At 46.4% G+C, this 13003-nt stretch overlaps 1 protein-coding gene across 1 annotated transcript in view; it reads right to left on the bottom strand.

The window, feature by feature from the left end:
- Positions 1 to 9810, bottom strand: part of LOC115384593 (E3 ubiquitin-protein ligase TRIM17-like) — a 28234-nt gene extending 18424 nt beyond the window's left edge. The window contains exons 1-3 of the mRNA XM_030086847.1: positions 9409 to 9810; positions 9203 to 9298; positions 8906 to 9136 (exon numbers count right to left, since the gene is read on the bottom strand). Coding sequence (XP_029942707.1) covers positions 8906 to 9136; positions 9203 to 9298; positions 9409 to 9810 — 729 coding nt within the window. The remainder of the gene's footprint in view (positions 1 to 8905; positions 9137 to 9202; positions 9299 to 9408) is intronic.
- Between the last annotated feature and the right edge of the window lie 3193 nt (positions 9811 to 13003).

The following is a 13003-nucleotide window of genomic DNA, read 5'->3' as shown; positions in this document are numbered from 1 at the left end:
TGATGATGATCAACGCAGCAGAGTCATCAAACGACTGCCAAGCCGCCAGGAGACATGGTGTAGCAGAGTGCCTCGTTCGATATTGGAGAGCACAGAAAAAAACGCCTCCAGAATGCTAACACTGTGTGAAAAGCTTTCCGTGGTCCCGAGAGCGACGCTTCAGAGAGACAGATAGAAGGGTAAGTGAATACTCTGAAAAACGGAAAGACGGAATGGCCATCACCAGAGCCGTGATTCAGCTCAAGGCACTGGAAAGTTATTTACATCGTTTATGCAGTTTTGACCCCTTGAGGCTTCTTATTTGTTTCTTATTTTGAGAAAGAGAATATATATTTTTATTCAATACTGTAGTAATATTTTTTCATTTTATATCTCATGAAATGTTATCTCGGTTGTGAGTTTCTGAGTTTATAATATTTGCATAATAAAAAGTTGTTTTATGAGTGACCTTACTGTCTTCAGCATTTTTTTTTTCCATAAAATGATCTTTGAAAAATAGGGGTCGTGTTATAATCGGAGTCGTCTTATATTCAGGCCAATACGGTATTCTCCTTTCACATACATATATTCTCCTTGCACACACATATATTGTCCTTGCACATACATATATTGTCACACTTACACACATACAGTATATTCTCCTTGCACATACGTACATATATTGTCAAGCTTACACACATATATTCTCCTTGCACATACATATATTGTCACACTTACACACATATATTCTCCTTTCACATGCATACATTCTCCTAAATAAATAGGCATATATGCATGTGTACAAAGAAAATATATGTATGTAAGAGAAGTATGTATGTATGTAAGAGAAGAATATATATGTGTGCGAGTGAGTATAGTGGAAAAGGAAGTGAGTATAGTGGAAAAGGAAGTGAGTATAGTGGAAAAGGAAGTAAATATAGTGGAAAAGGAAGTGAGTATAGTGGAAAAGGAAGTGAGTGCAGTGGAAAAGGAAGTGTGGTGTGATTGGCTGAGAAGCTCAAGCAGGCGGGTCTTGTTCTGATCAGTCAACATTGCAGGTGTAGTGGAGGCTCAGCGCTGCTACAAGCAACTGGGGTATTGGGAAATATTTTATCATCCCCAGAAACAGCCTGATCCTTATCATAATGGCTTGAGCAGCAGGTGACAGGTTCATCTGCTCCAGACTGGACTCACAGCATGGTGGAAATTGAGAAACTCTTCAGACCCGCCAACATCCAAGTGGCTTCAGCAGGACAAGCAGCTAACGCTAACACTACACAAGGCCAATCTGGAGGATCAGGACAGTGTTTTTCAACCCCTGTGCCATCATGTAAAGGGTGAATGATGCTTTCCGTTCAGATATGACGCCTTAGGACACAGTAAATAAACATACATTATGGAAAAAAACTCTGCTAGCTTAATGCTAACGTCTATGGAAAATAGACTGGAAATGCTAATAGTTAGCATAACAGTCACAGAACTTACTGGAACAAATTAAACAGAACATTTCACTTACTCAGTACAAAGAACAAACTAATTATTTCAGTAATAAATGGAATATATATTCCTTAATCAGAAAATTACGGACAATAATATAAATACCAATATTACACACAGTATGTAGCCCAAGAGGCTCAAAATGCAAATCACAAATTAATCCAAAATTTACAGATCCTCATCCCTGTTCGCAAAGAGAATATATGTGTGTAATAGTGACAATATATGTATGTGCAAGGAGAATATATGTTTGTGTAAGCATGAGAATATATGTATGTGCAAGGAGAATATGTGTGTGTAAGCATGAGAATAGATGTATGTGCAAGGAGAATATATGTGTGTAAGCATACTGGAGTGATGGCCTCGTGGTAGAGCATTCGCCTCACCACCGGGAGGTCGTGGGCTGCGTCCCGGCCGGGTCATACCAAAGACCTTAAAAATGGCACCTACTGCCTTCTAGGCAGGTGCTCGGCATATATAGAACGGGGTAGGGGGTCGAACACACAGAGCTACCAGAGGTCTTAGCCCTCCCCCTTAGCCCTAGCCCTTAGCCCTACCGATATAAAACGGAGTGCTAAGGGGTAGGGCCGAAAGTAAACCCCTCCGAATTGGGACACCCCTCCAACAATCGCATACGTCATCAGTAGTCGCCGCTGCCGATGACGTAGGCAGATGCGACAATTGTTTGCCGAAGAAGAATGTTTTTCTTATATTTTAAAACTTTATTAATTGACAAAATATTTACATTTATGAACATATTTCGTTGCGGACGCCGCCATCTTGCGGATCTTGGAAGGCTTTCTGGGAAATCTGTCATCCAGTGGCAGCCGGTGGCGAGGGGCGCTTGTTTTGGTCACCTGCACCGTCAGTGGTGGGCGGGGTTAGTTCATTTCCACATTGGCGGGAGCGATCGTTTCCCACCTGCGCATTCCAGGCGGCAGTGTTGAAGAAACCAGTTTATTGAAAATAATTGTCTATCTGTTGTGTTTGGAATGCACCTGGAATGCGCGGGTGTGGAAACGATCGCTCCCGCCAATGCAGAAGTGAATTAACCCCGCCCGCCACTGACGGTGTTGGCTTACAAAACAAGCGCCCCTCGTCACCAGCCGCCCCTGGATCATAACCCTCCGTTTGAAAGGTGTCCCTCAGGAGAATCTCCTTTTGGAGGGGTGACTGGCCCTCCTTCTTGGCCATACCCCATACATCATAATGACTATTGGGACACTGCTACCCCTCCACGTGAATGCGCAAAACGAGGGGAAGGGCCAAGGGGGAGGGCTAAGGGGTGATAGTGGGATTCAGCCAAAATGTATGTGAAAGGAGAATATGTGTGTGTGCAAGTAGAATACATGTGTGTATAAGCCTGAGAATATATGTATGTGCAAGGAGAATATATGTATGTGAGAGGGCCAGAATGAATTATGTCTTGTACGGCCCCTCATAACCATGACAGGCTCCACCACAGACAGGTCAGGGTCCACCCTGGGCCAATCTTCATCCATCACATCAGGACAGACAACCAAACTCATCTAGAGATATTTTACTTGACACACGTTTTTTTGGACCATGCAAGGAAGTCATTGTACTAGGAGTAACAGAGTGGTTACACTGTGTTTTTAATTCAGAATTGAGTCATTCAGAATTATATTTGAGAGCAACGTGTTCACATGGGAAAACGTAAGTAACCAATAAATGAACCACCTTTGACTGATTTAACTGTCAGAATTTTGTCGAGTTTAGTTGCAAATATTTGAGTGAAACAGTCAAATAACGTACCAATGCTCCAAGATTTTTTGCTTCTTAAAGGATTTACCTTTTAACTCGAAAATTACAATTCCTGTTTACTCAGACCAACTTAGTTTTAAGCCTATCTTAGCAAAAATGACTAATGAGATAGTCATTTATACTAGTGAGAAAACAGTAAAGAACATTTACATGATTTAAACAAGCACAACTATTACCTTTCAGAGTGCAGTTTTACAGATTGTTTCTCTTGGTTGTTATAACTTTAGACTTCATCTGAAGAATTGTCACATTTTCACAAAAATATGGAAAAAGTGTCTCAGTGAAATTTTCCCTGATGTTGTGGACATGTGTTCTCCGATCAAGGTCATAGAATGAGAGCAGGCCTTTGTTGACATCAAACACCACTCTGATCTTCTGTGAGTACTTGTCCATAGAAACTTGATCAACATAGCTCCATTTTTTTTGTTCACAGGGCATCCACATATGTAGATTCCCCAGATCCTTTCATATCCTTTCTGAGCATTTTTAACTGACACACCCACTGCCCAGTAACCGCTCACCTTCTGCCGCCTTTCAGGATTGTCAGGAAATGGCTGATACTTGTCGCTTTTTGTTGTAGAAGTCAGGTCGGTGGACACACTCAAACGACATCTGGCAGTGTTGGGGTCCAGAACCACAGGGGCTGCAGAGAAACACAGATTTATACATTACAGTAATGCTACCTGTGAGCCACATTGTGGGTGAAATTTCAAGACAAGGAGAGACAGATGCACAGCTGCTTACTGTGTTCAATCTTTTCTGACAGATTTTCCCAGATTGAGAACTGCAGGTTTCCGAGGTGTTTGGCCTGGTCGATTAGGGTTCCTGACACATTCTCACCATCTGGTAATGTGTGCTGCAAACTGAAAGGTAGCACATATGTTTCATTGTCACATCCTCAAGGTAAGTTTTTTTTTCTTTTAAAGCCAAGCCAATTAAAATACATGAAACAGTCCATATACATATTTATGCGAGTTGCTCATTCACTTACCTCTGCTTGGTGGATTTAGTGTTCTATAAAATAAAAAATGATAAGAGTAGGAAGTCAATCCATTTCATTTTGTTAAATATACACAGTGTTCTTTTTAAAGGTGTAATACAGGATTTTCTCGAAAAGACGAAGCCAAACGTCTGTTACTCCAGCCATCCATCCATCCATCCATCCATCCATCCATTTTCTACCGTTTATCTGGGGCCGGGTCACGTCGGCAGCAGTCTCAGCAGGGATGCCCAAACTTCCCTGTCCCCAGACACTTCCTCCAACTCCTCTGGGAGGATCCCAAGGCGTTCCCAGGCCAGCCGCGAGACATAGTCTCTCCAGCGTGTCCTGGGTCTTCCCTGGGGTCTCCTCCCAGTGGGACATGCCTGGAACACCTCCCAAGGGAGGCGTTCAGGAGGCATCCTTAACAGATGCCCAAGCCACCTCAGCTGGTCCCTCTCGATGCGGAGGAGTAGCAGCTCTACTCCGAGCTCCTCCCTGGTGACTGAGCTCCTCACCCTATCTCTAAGGGAGCGCCCAGCCACCCTACGGAGAAAGCTCATTTCAGCCGCTTGTATCCGGGATCTTGTCCTTTTGGTCATGACCCAAAGTTCATGACCATAGGTGAGGGTGGGAACGTAGATTGACCGGTAAATCGAGAACTTCGCCTTTCGGCTCAACTCCTTCTTCACCACAACGGACCGATACAACGACCGCATCACTGCAGCCGCTGCACCGATCCGCCTGTCAATCTCACGCTCCATCCGTCCCCCACTCGTGAACAAGACCCCAAGATACTTAAACTCCTCCACTTGGGCCAGAGTCTCTCCACAGACCTGGAGGGGGCAAGCCACCTTCCTCCAGTCGAGGACCATGGCCTCGGATTTGGAGGTGCTGATCCCCATCCCCGTCGCTTCACACTCGGCTGCGAACCGCCCTAGTGCATGCTGTAGGTCCGGGTTCGATGAAGCCAACAGGACAACATCATCTGCAAAAAGCAGAGATAAAATCCTGTGGCTCTCGAACCATACCCCCTCCGGCCCCTGGCTTCACCGAGAAATTCTGTCCATAAAGATTATGAACAGAACCGGTGACAAAGGGCAGCCCTGCCAGAGTCCAACATGCACCGGGAACAGGTCCGACTTACTGCGGGCAATGCGGACCAGGCTCCTATTCCAGTCATACAGAGAATGGACGGCCCTTAACAAGGGGCCCCGGATTCCGTATTCCCGGAGCACCCCCAACAAGACACCACGAGGGACGTGGTCGAATGCCTTCTCCAAATCCACAAAACACATGTGGACTGGTTGGGCAAACTCGCACGAGCCCTCGAGCACCCTATGGAGGGTATAGAGATCCACTGTTCCGCAACCAGGATGAAAACCGCATTGTTCCTCCTGAATCCAAGGTTCGACTATCAGTCGGATCCTCCTCTCCAGTACCCTGGCATAGACTTTCCCGGGGAGGCTGAGGAGTGTGATCCCCCTATAGTTGGAGCACACCCTCTGGTCCCCCTTTTTAAACAGGGGGACCACCACCCCGGTCTGCCAATCCAGAGGCACTGTCCCCAACCACCAAACGGTGTTGCAGAGATGTGTCAACCAAGACAGTCCCTGCACATCCAGAGACTTAAGGTACTCGGGGCGAATGTCGTCCACCCCCAGTGCCTTGCCACCGAGGAGCTTACCAACCACCTCAGTGACTTCAGCTTGGGTGATGGATGAGTCCACCTCTGGGACCTCAGCCTCTGCTTCCTCTACGGAAGACGTGGCAACGGGATTGAGGAGGTCCTCGAAGTATTCCTTCCACCGTCCAACAATATCCCCAGTTGAGGTCAGCAGCTCCCCACCTCCACTGTAAACAGTGTTAGTGGAGACCTGCTTTCCCCTCCTGAGGCGCCAGACGGTTTGCCAGAATTTCTTCGAGGCCGACCGATAGTCCTTCTCCATGGCCTCCCCGAACTCCTCCCCGACCTGAGTTTTTGCCTCCACAAGCACTCGGGCTGCAGTTCGCTTGGCCTGCCGGTACCTATCAGCTGCTTCTGGAGTCCCATGGGCCAACAAGGCTCGATAGGACTCCTTCTTCAGCTTTACGGCAGCCCTTACTTCCGGTGTCCACCACCGGGTTCGGGGGTTGCTGCCACGACAAGCACCAGAGACCTTACGACCACAGCTACGAGCAGCTGCTTCGACAATGGAGGTGGAGAACATGGTCCACTCAGAGGTCCCCAACCTCCCTCGGGACATGAGCGAAGCTCTTCCGGAGGTGGGAGTTGAAAACCATGTTGACAGAGGGTTCCACCAGATGTTCCCAGCAGACCCTCACAATGCGTTTGGGTCTGCCAAGTCTGTCCGGTTTCCTCCTCCGCCAGCGAATCCAACTCACCACCAGGTGGTGATTGGTCGGCAACTCTGCCCGTCTGTTCACCCGAGTGTCCAAGACACGCGGCCGGAGGTCAGATGACATGACAACAAAGTCGATCATCGACCTCCGACCTAGGGTGTCCAGGTGCCAAGTGCACTTATGGACACCCCTGCACTCGAACATGGTGTTTGTTATGGACAAACTGTGACTAGCACAGAAGTCCAATAACAAAACACCACTCGGGTTCAGATCAGGGGGGCCGTGCGATCCATTCACCACCTTCCAGGTCTCATTGTCGCTGCCCACGTGAGCATTGAAGTCCCCCAGTAGAACAATGGAGTCCCCAGTCGGAGCACTGTCCAGCACCCCTCCCAGGGACTTCAAGAAGGCCGGGTACTCTGCACTGCTGTTCGGCCCATAAGCCGAAACAACAGTGAGGCACCTGTCCCCGACCCAAAGGCGCAGGGATACGACCCTCTCATTCACTGGGGTGAACTCCAACACATGGCGGCTGAGCTGTGGGGCTATAAGCAAACCCACACCAGCCCGCCGCCTCTCACCGCGGGCAATTCAAGAAAAGTTGAGAGTCCAGCCCATCTCGAGAGGTTGGGTTCCAGAGCCCCGGCTGTGTGTGGAGGTGAGCCCAACTATATCTAGGCGATATCTCTCAACCTCCCTCACAAGCTCGGGCTCCTTCCCCCCCAACGAGGTGACATTCCATGTCCCTAGGGCTAGTCTCTGTATCCAGGGATCGGGTCACTGGGCACCCTGCCGTCGGCTGCCACCCAATCCACATTTCACCCAGCCCCTACAGTTCCCTTGGTGGGTGGTGAACCCACCAGAGGTCAGGCCCACGTCGCCCCTTCGGGCTGAGCCCGGCCGGGCCCCGTTGGCAAAGACCCGGCCACCAGGTGCTCGTTTACGAGCCCCAACCCCAGGCCTGGCTCCAGGGTGGGGCCCCGGCTGCGCCATACAGGGCGAGGTAACTACCTTTGTTCTTTTTCTACTCATAGGGGGTTTTGAACTGCTTTCAGTCTGGCCCGTCACCCAGGACCTGTTTGCCATGGGAGACCCTACTAGGAGGCATAAAGCCCCCTGGCAACATAGCTCCTGGGATCATGCAGGCTCTCAAACTCCCCCACCACATTAAGATGGCAGTTCTAGGGGGGGTGTCTGTTACTCACTTTTTGAAAAATGCGCATGCACCAGATCATCCGCCCGGCTCTCCTGCTTCTCCCAGGAAACGCCTATCAATGGCAGAAGCGTGCGAGCGCGGCCTCATCTTTTTCGGGCGTGCACGGCTCTTTTTACAGTTTCTGTGATCAGCCTCGCTCATAAAGCTTGTTTTCCGAAACAGTTACAGTTTCATTATGTCAGACTCACCATCGGTAAGTACAAGCTGAAACTGAAGCCCACCGGCTACATAAACACTCTGAATGCGCATGCGCAAAAGGGAGAAGCTTATTGGGAGCAAGCACGTAGAATGGCCTTACGAAAGCAGCTCGTCAGAATGATTGACAAACAGACCCACCAGTTATTTTGATGATCCACCCGGAACTCAAAGCAAATAGAAAATCGTGTATTACACCTTTAAAAGAATACTCCGAAGATTTTGGACTCACGCCCTATCCCTATCATTTACAAAGTGAGATAAGCTCATAAATACCTTTTTTGTGTCTCTTCGTCGGCTGGCTCCCAGCTGTTAGCATCATAGTTAGCTTAGCTCAACTGCAGCAGGTGAAGACGAGACAGAGCCGGACTGACGAAAGTGGACAAAACCCTCCTTCCAGTGGTCCAGGGGATGGTGTTTTAGCACGTGAAGTAAATCGGAATGGTTATGAAACATTTTAAAAGACAATCATAGTGCTCCGCGGAAGGATACACCGGAGCACAGCGGCTGAGTCTATGGCTTCTACTTCTGTGTGCCGGTATGTCCTTCCCCGGAGCACTGCGCATGCGCAGGTCTGTGTGTATCAAAACGTTATTTTAATGGATTAAAAAGAAAACACGTCTTTTAAAATGTTTTAAAACCATTCGGATTTACTTCACGTGCTAATACGCCATCTCCTGGACCACTGGAAGGAGGATTTTGTCCACTTTCATCAGTCCGACTCTGTCTCCTCTTCACCTCCAGCAGTTGAGCTAAGCTAACTACGATGCTAACAGCTGGGAGCCAGCCTCTGGACGAACGGACACAAAAAAGGCATTTATGAGCTTATCTCACTGTGTAAATGATCGGGATAGGGCGTGGGTCCAAAATCTTCGGAGTATTCCTTTAAGACTGAGATCCTCACGGATTACCTGCACAAGTAATATGTCTTCGGTTTCAATCTCTTTCTCGATGGTTTGGACTTTTTCTCTGAGTGACAAGATTTCTGCGTTCCACTTCTCAATCCTGGCTTTCATTGCTTCACGTTTCAACTTTGCCTCTTCCTTCAGTGCATTGATTCTTCTTGCTTCATCTTCATGCAGCAACTGGTAAATCTTTTGAAACTGAGCTTTGATGCTCTGTTCAGTCTCCTGCACCTGGAACTGAGAAAATGGTGTGAATGGACAGGTAGCATTTCTATTTTTAGCCGTCTCTTTTATCATATTTACCTTGATGTGGCTGACCATTTCTTTACAGCAGAATTTTTCACTCTCAGATGTCCCCAGACTAGTCTTCAAATGCATCAGCCCAACCTGGAGTTGAACCTACCAATAAACATCAACACAATTAAGACACAATGCTCATTTATGGTTCATCTATAAGTTCATCATCCACTCAAATATCGGAAGATATCAAACTAAAATTCACATATTACCCTGAATTCCTCTGCAGCTTCATTGACAGGGACACAGTTGTGTTTCTTATGTTTTTTTGCATCCCTGCAAATCACACAGATGGGTTGTTGATCGTCCTGGCAGAAGAGTTGGAGCTTCTCTCCATGAAGGCTGCAAAGTGCTTTAGACTCTGACGCTGCCTGAATCTTCTCTTGTCTGAAGGCGTCAGACAAGTTTTTCAACGCCAGATTTCGAGGAGGCTGAGACATTTTAAATTCAACCTTACAGACTGGGCATGCCTGGATTCTGCTCTGTTTCCACCACTTCGTCAGACAACGCGTACAAAAGCTGTGGCCGCACAGCAGGAGAACAGGATCCATAAATAAATCATAGCACACGGGGCATTTGCATTCCTCTTCAGGTTGGGATGATTTCGAGGCCATCCTGTTGATTTCATCTGTGTCACAGCCTACAGACTTTCACAGGTCCAAGGTCTCTCGTCTTCAGTCCGTGCAGTTCTGAATCGTTTCAGAAATCAATTCATCAAAAATAAAACTTCTCTTCACTGCAACATCTTTGATATTTTCCTTCAAAAACATGAACACATGTATCTTGAGCAGCAGTGGGTGCAGTCCTCTTATCTGTTCTGCTGCTTTGCTTTTATATAAAATGGGAGGTGCTATTATGTGTGCTCTTTGCTCCTTGAAAGACACTGACAAGCTCAACTCGTGAAGCCAAAGATAAATGATAAAGGACGAAACCACGCGGGTTTGACTTGTTTCTCACAGAAACCAATTCTTATGAATATAAATTTCATGCATCATTCACAGTCAGTTGCAGTAAGAAAGTGAGTAAACTTAAAGGTATCATTGCTACAAATATTGGATTCCCTATTGATGGATTCATACATAATGTATGTGCTGAGTCACAGAGTTTCACATTTCTCTAAAGTCAGAGTTTGGGTTGCAACTTTAAATTTTAATTTAGCATGTCCATACACAGTAACATAGTGTTTAACACACTCACTTCACAGTGAGAATATTCCCAGTTTGAGTCTTGGGGGCTTTTCTGATGTTGGGTAATAAATTCATAATAAAAGTAAAGGGGGTTTAAAAAGATATCTTTTCACTGTGCTGTGGCCGCATTCTGTGACATGGAACGTCAAAGTTCAGTATCGGTGGACAGTTTACAACCATTTCCCGCTATAAGAGTGAGTGAATCAGCTGATTTTGTGTGTGACTCTCTGAGGCCAATGTTCATCTGAAATCTGGTAAAAACTTTGAAGACCGGAGTTTAGTTCAAGAAAAAGTACCATCCAGCAAGACACTTGACATTATGTTGTAAATAACTCATTGTATAAAGAGTCATTCAAACCACATAACCGTTTGTTTGTGAGCTTGGACAAGTGTTCATATATTTGTATATTTTTTTTTAAAGAAAAATAAAAAGATCCAGCTGTGACATGTGTATAAAACAATCCAATGAACAGGTGGGGCTTCCAAAGTCAGGTTTAAACATAATATAAAAGTGGGCATGATTCAGGTTTATTGACCGTATGGTAATAAACTCGACTTGCATCGAGTTCTGCCGATCTCCTGAGTTTTTTGTGTCACATTTTTAGTCCACTGTGAGTTTTTTGAGAAATATTGTGGGGAAATTGAGGTTCAGTGATTCCATCGGGCCTAGGATCCATGCTAAAAGTGTACGTGCACCCAAAACCCGAAAATTGTGCCCCCCCCAAAAAAATTTATATGATTTATACAACCACGTGCATGCACTTTTCCCTTTATAAATCAAAGTTCACTTGGAAGGTGCACTCACCTCATTTCCCACTTCCTACACACCCACATTCTACCATGAATCATCAATAAAAAGTAACTCATGAACTTTCTTGCATATAATAAGCCTGCTGAACAAGTGCCTTTCACACTCAATCATGGTAGAGAAGGAGTTTATGTACATTTTTGAAGTTCAGACACATTCATTTTCACTTGGAGCCCTCGTTCACCCACTGTGTACAGAGGCCTGATGTATTAACTGGTCATGTTAATAATGGCATCCAAGATGGCTGCCATTATTGTACCATTATTGTGTGTGACCGAAGGACAGAATCTAACATTATAACATATCGAAAAGGGGCTTTACACAGAACATGAACAATCAATATCACATTGGTCTGTTTAGAAGAACTTTCGCTTTTGGATTATAACTTTTTGAGGAGCAAATGAACTTTTTTGGACTATTACGGCAGAATATATCATCTTGTATTGTTAACACATACCTGTAAGTGTCACGCCCTGTGCCCCTGCGACCTCATGGACTCGCTGGGGTCCTATTCTGTTTGTCTGCCCTCATGTTCTCCCTCCTCGTTAACTTCCTAATGTGCCTCACCTGCCATGCCCTGTATTTAAACCTACACTAAGGAACTTTTCAACCTTAATAAAACATTTTAATATATTTTGTGATGATACTTCGACTTACAACTAGTTGAATGACCCTCTGTCACGGGCTGAGGGCGTCAGTATTGTTTTCACTTGGACTGAGCAGCTGTGAGGGGGATGGTAGGAACCCTGTACACTAAAAAGCTCCAAATGTGCGGACTGCTTTACAGCAGGCGTCACATCATGATATAACATTGTTTAGACACCATTACATTCATTTAGATTCATTACCTCGTTGCTATCCGTCCTTCACACAGCCACTGAAAACAAATGTAGGCGAGTTCAGTCCGACAGCATGCCCACCGGGAGCAGCAATTTACGACGCGACGCGTTAGTCCTCATGGGAACTGTAGTATTCTGTCAGGCAAAACACTACCGCTTTTGTCCACTGGCGCCACCAAAATCAACGAAAACTGAAAGTTCCATCGTGTTGCTTTAAGTCCCGTGCTCCTGGTGTGTCTTGTCGGCTCCTTGTGCGTCTGTCTGCGTGCGTCCGTGTCCCTGCCTGCACCTCAGCTTTGTTACAGCCTTTTTGGAGTTTCCTGAGTTCCTGACCACCTGAGTTTCTGGAAATAAAGACCCTTTTCAACTCTGCCTGCTGCCTGCGCCTGGGTCCTTCCACCCCGCACCCCTGACAGAATACACCTTTTTCACACTTCCTGGTTTTTTAGCCGGAAATACGCCATCCGTGGGTGACTTTGCTTCCGGTAGCCCTGCCACAAGCTAAAAACAAACGATGCTGTCGAGTACTTGGTTGCTTTTCTAATGTGCTGAAGCAGCCTTATCTTAATTTTTACTCGTTTCCAAAGAACGGAGAGGTCAGACAAAAGTGGATTCAGGCGATTAGGCGGGGAGGGGCCCAGATTTATTATTAACGAGGGGAGCAGCATTTCTGCAGCTGACATGTCATTTCGGCGGCTACGTCCAGGAGCTAAGTGTTAGCCGCCGTAAAGCTGATGCTGTTCCAAGTCTCTTCAGCTGGAATGAGTTCACACCGCATCCTACCAGGAGTCCGTGTACAGCCGCTGCTCCACACGGCAGTCTGTGGAGCTGTCTGTCCAGGAACCGGAGAGCAAACAGAGAGAAACTGTAGCGATGGAGGCTAAACTGGACCATGACTCTGCGACCCGCCTCCTGCAGGTAAGAAACTCCATCTGTTGTAAACAACGGATTACATACACATTTTTTTTTTCTT

Source organism: Salarias fasciatus, unplaced genomic scaffold, assembly GCF_902148845.1.
Source record: "Salarias fasciatus unplaced genomic scaffold, fSalaFa1.1, whole genome shotgun sequence".
NCBI classification, from domain to species: Eukaryota; Metazoa; Chordata; class Actinopteri; order Blenniiformes; family Blenniidae; genus Salarias; species Salarias fasciatus.
Note: the sequence above shows the minus strand (reverse complement) of the source record. Positions and strands in the feature narration are given on the sequence as shown.